Source organism: Macrobrachium nipponense, chromosome 1, assembly GCF_015104395.2.
Source record: "Macrobrachium nipponense isolate FS-2020 chromosome 1, ASM1510439v2, whole genome shotgun sequence".
Classification (NCBI taxonomy): domain Eukaryota; kingdom Metazoa; phylum Arthropoda; class Malacostraca; order Decapoda; family Palaemonidae; genus Macrobrachium; species Macrobrachium nipponense.
Genome location: NC_087200.1, coordinates 207074621 through 207079651, shown reverse-complemented (window position 1 = coordinate 207079651; position 5031 = coordinate 207074621). Strand labels below are relative to the sequence as shown.

The 5031-nt window shown below is 36.1% G+C and overlaps 1 protein-coding gene across 1 annotated transcript in view; it reads right to left on the bottom strand.

Annotated features, from left to right (window-relative positions):
• Window positions 1–3015: 3015 nt before the first annotated feature.
• LOC135219074 (uncharacterized) overlaps window positions 3016–5031 on the bottom strand; it is a 5299-nt gene continuing 3283 nt past the window's right edge. The window contains exon 7 of the mRNA XM_064255504.1: window positions 3016–3170. Within this exon, the coding sequence (XP_064111574.1) occupies window positions 3016–3170 (155 nt within the window). The remainder of the gene's footprint in view (window positions 3171–5031) is intronic.

The window sequence follows — 5031 nt, the reverse complement described above, 5'->3', positions numbered from 1 at the left end:
TGAATTAGACTAAGTAATCACACCCAAAACTCCCAAATTATAGTTACTACATTTAAATAGTCAAGTCTTTAGAGAATCCCATTCTCTAGCATAATGCCATGAACCCATCTGAAACAAAGAGACATATCCATTATATTCCCCAAAACATAATTAAATATAAATAAATGTATACACATTACACTTCTCTCTTTTCAAAGGCAAACTTTTCCTAAGTCTTTTTAAATGTGCCATATCTTTTCGATTAGCTTTCTTGACCCCGAGTCCTCCAAACCGTCCTTATCACTTATCTCAGGAGAGTGTCACCTTTCTCTCCATGTCGGGCGGTTGGACTCATCAGTTACACGCACAAAACACATGCACATATCCGACACACCTTAAAATTCACATAGCAACGGCGAGCTTCTCCGACCTCGCCCATTGCATGATCATCAATTCAGTTCTTTCATTTCAGCAAGCCTTCAAGGATGGCTTGTCACTAGCCCTCTCTTGTCTCTAAGTGAAAAAAGCTGAGGTTTTTACAATTCACAGACACATTTGCTTTTTTCCTTTAATACATACTTACAGACGAGTGCTAATATTTATTCCATTCCGTGCTGATTATAGTCCCCTATTGTTCAACTGTAAGATTCGTTTGGATCTCTCTCTCTCTCTCTCTCATCTCTCTCTCTCCTCTCTCTCTCTCTCTCTCTCTGTCCTGAAATGGGAGCAGTTTGAGGCCTTTTATAGCTGCTCAATTTTCTTTCTCTTCATCTTTCATATCTTGTTTTATGTAACCTGTTTTCATCATTTAATATTTCAATATTATTACACGAATGATTATCTATGACATTTCTCAGCCAATTCCTGTCTCTGTATGTACTTCTCTATATAATGAGAGCTTTGTGGCAATGCTCTTATTCATATTCATGTTTTTTGCAGACACAACTAAACTAACTGGAGAGTAACCTACCTAAGCGAACTGCAAGATTCAGTTAGTTGGAGTAAAATTTGTAGGGTTTTCTTCTCAAGTACATAAAATAGCCATCAGTCTGAGTGACTCTACGACAGAATGCCTATAATAATTTCAAGCATGTCCCTTTCAAATTCATAGTCGTTTAAAACACATCTTCTTTTTAGCAAAAACTTTTCTACGTAAACTTCTGTGATTGATGTTTGGTATTTATTAAACTTGAATCGTTGACTTTCTAATTAGCAGAAGTCTCGACAGACTCACTCAGTTTAAATACCACACTTCAATTAAAGACAATATACATGAGAAGTATTAATAAAAGGTTTTGTGGATTCTGGACAGAATGTTTTGAGGAAATAGTTAGACAAAATGCTGACATGGATGCGTGTATATTTTGACATTAAATTCATATGTCCTCACAGCTTCACTAAGGTTATTTATAAAAAGGGCAAAGTGACGTAAGGGGGATTTGTCCTGATAAGGCTATGACAAGATTTGTTACAATACCAACTAGCGAACATTATCAATTACTTAACAAAAACGTGGGGCTTCCAAATGCTCATTCGGAGGCACCATAAGGACTGAAAATTTGCTTATTGTTATAGTATATAAATGCATTATCTGTTACCAAAACAACCAAGAAAAAAGAAACAAACAAAAACATCTTTTCTGTAAATGAACATATTCTTAGAACAGGCAATTATCAGTTGCCTAAGAACGGGGTTTCACAGCTCGTTTGAATGCCATAGGACTGAAACCTCGATTATTTTATATTTAAATGTATTTAATGTTACCGAACCAAAAACAGGGACAAAGGAATTCACAAAGAGAGAGAGAGAGAGAGAGAGAGAGACTCGATACCCTCTCAAGACTTACCTTACATACGTTACACAGACCTTACAGCTCGTTCGGGTTTCTCAAGTCCCTCAGTGTGAGGCACCTCTATGTCTACCAGAGAATTGCTAATGCATCTTCCAATCATGGATGGTCTGGGGTGCAGCTTAGATATTTGTCGAGCATACTCTATATGTACGCTGATATAATATATATATATATATATATATATATATATATATATAGATATGATATATATATATATATATATATATATATATATAAATACATACATACGTAGAATTACTGGAATTCTTTAAGCATGTAATTGCCACTACTTTGCAGCCAAAATAATTTAAAATTATGAAATGTGTCATGATTTGAGCCACAACAGCCTTTGAATCTTCATTGAAACCTCTGGCTAGCCTGCACCATTAACTGTTTAATTATGATAACAGGTTATGTTTTTTATATTTAACAAACTTATATTTTACCAACAGACTCAATGATGGAAAATGATGCAATTCAAAATGCTGATAAATTTATTCAGGAAGATTTTACATCTTCATTGCATGGCAGAAAATGTTAAAGTACATCAGTAAAGACAATGTAGAATTCATGTTATTTTCATTTGGAGCCTGATCCAATCCAAGTAACCTGCAAAGTGGAAAGAAATGGACATGAATTGCCACGATTCGTGGATTCATCCATACAAGCTGTGTCAATTAGTTCTACATAATTACTGATATGGGTTTGATATGACATTTATATCATATATAAATGGTCCAAGGAAGACGTCAGTTATGAAAATCATTGGAGGTTAATATCCTACTGGTAACTCGAGTGAAAAATTTTGGAAATTCTCTTAAACATCCTTTTGGGCCCCGATGAAGCTATCCCGATCAGATCCATGTGGTTTCCATGCTGGTCAATTAGTGGGCCTCCTGAGTCTCCCTGCAGTGAGAAGTACTTTTGGATTCTTTAACACTTAGGATTAATAACTCTCACCAAGGTGACATTTTCATTCGCTTCATACAAGAATTTAGAAAAAGACTTCCGGTGGGAGTTTTATTAAGTTATCTATTACAAGTATAAAAAAATTTCAGATACAAATAACTTAGAAGAAGCATATCATTATGCAAATTAGCTTTACGAAAGGTATACATAAAACATACCTATACATGGGGAAACTCAGGCTTATTCCATGTGCACGAAAAACAAAAAATACTTACTCAACGGGACAAGCCTTGGCTTTTTCCAGAGGCACGAGCACAAATTTCCTCATCAGGAATGAAAAACGTAGGAGAAAACATCTTTTTGCACATTACATTGGTCATTGTTGTCATTACAGTATGAAGAAGAACAGGTGAGTTAGAGCTACCATCACCTAAGAGAAAAAGAAAAATGATTAGCTATCTTTTTCATTAAAGGTTCCCCATGTATAGGGAACTTTGTTTCATGTATAACTGCTTGCTTTGTTTATTGCTTGTTTATATGAAGTTTTACTATGAGCTTAAAAACTGATTGATCAAGCTAAGTTAAGTCACGGATGTCTCTGAGATTGTATGTTATTGGTAAAATACTACTATATTTTCTATCACGTATGCGAAGCCTCGGGTTCCCCCAAGACATATCTGTGTTTGACTGACCCCTAGAAAAACGAGTGTGTCACAGTTCCCTCCCATTAATCAATTGTTTGTTATTTCTGGTTTTTCAGCTAATAGTTTAGTTTAGTATAAAATGGCCAAGGTGTCCAGTCTTCGATTTTTAGCTAATTATTCCTGATAATCCCATTATTGAGCCATGACTGATGACCGTGTCCCTTGCTCTGTAGATCTTGTCTAAATACCTCTGAATCAGAAAACTGTACCAGTTCACTGTTTAGCGAAGACTGTACAGGTTATGGAAAGCAAATTCTGTAAAATCTCTGTAATTTTATTGTTTCTTCACTTGGGAATTTTAAACTGTTAATCTACTATTAGCTTGATATATGATAATCAAGTACAGACAACTTATTTCCAATCGTCTGTCCCCATCCACAGACGGAGACCTCAGTGTTGTCGTACTTATTGTTTGGGTCTTCAGGAAGGCAGATTGGCGAAACAGTGTTCTTGGCATCGGAAAAGAGATTGGCTGTTCCGTTTTGAGAATTGCAATGTCATTTACAAAGGTCTTGCTGTCATATGCCGGGGTGGAGTGTCATCTGTGAAAAACGCCTTTGACATTACAAGGTTTATTAGAGATGAATGGCTTCACTATGTATATGCAGGTAACAATAATGAATCGGAAAATAAGTAGAAGTGTTTTAAAATAGGGCATGCATATTTCCGTTCAGTTTTGGCCGTCATCATTGAAAGCTGTCCAGGTACTGGATAGGAGGCATCCGGATTCACGCAGACCCATGGTCAGCTGCAGCACCTTGGTTTAGCGCAAGATTGGCAACCAATAAGGAAGGTACCTTTTTTGTCACTGGTGTAAACACTCTCCTCTTACAACACTCTGTATCCAAAGCAGATCAAATCTTGAAAATATAGTAGTGAACTCTGGATGCCTTGGGTATGAGTTGACCATCACAAGATCTCTAATTTTATACTTTTGCTTTCGGTTCCTATTCGTTTCTCTTTGTGTACATCAATCATCAGTCCCTCTCCGTTTTGTAAAGTGATTCAGATTTCCTAACTTTTAAAGTGTTTCTCGCCACTGAAGTGGTTATTCGAAGTCCAAAGATGTGTTTTTAGCACCCTGAACTGCCAGCTTTAGTTCTCGTGCAGTACCCTCATTGTCTCCAAGGGCAGCTCGGTAGAAAAGGATGTTCGTGTGCCCGTCCCAGTTTTCTTTAAATTTGAGACACGTGGTTTTATTATTATCACCATCATCAGTTCATCAATGTTCTCTTCTTCCATAACTGTCATCTGGATCTACATACAAATTTTCCACTTCGCTTGATCCTTAAGAAGTATACTTAAGTTGAAATTCGTAGTTGATTAACAAGAGTCCTCCTCTAAGGTTTAAGCCAGGCAAAATAGCACTATTTGTAACTGAAGACCTACTGCTTGGTACTTCAAAATAAAATCTAATTTCAAATATTTTTCACCACAGAGCTAAATATACTAGTAACCACGGGATTCTTTGCCTTGATGAGTGACTCATTAATCTTCACTCTTGAAATAGTCCTGTTTACATATTTGATTAAAGCATAAAATGGTAAAACAGGAACTTGAAAGAATTCAGAACTATTCGTGTTTAGA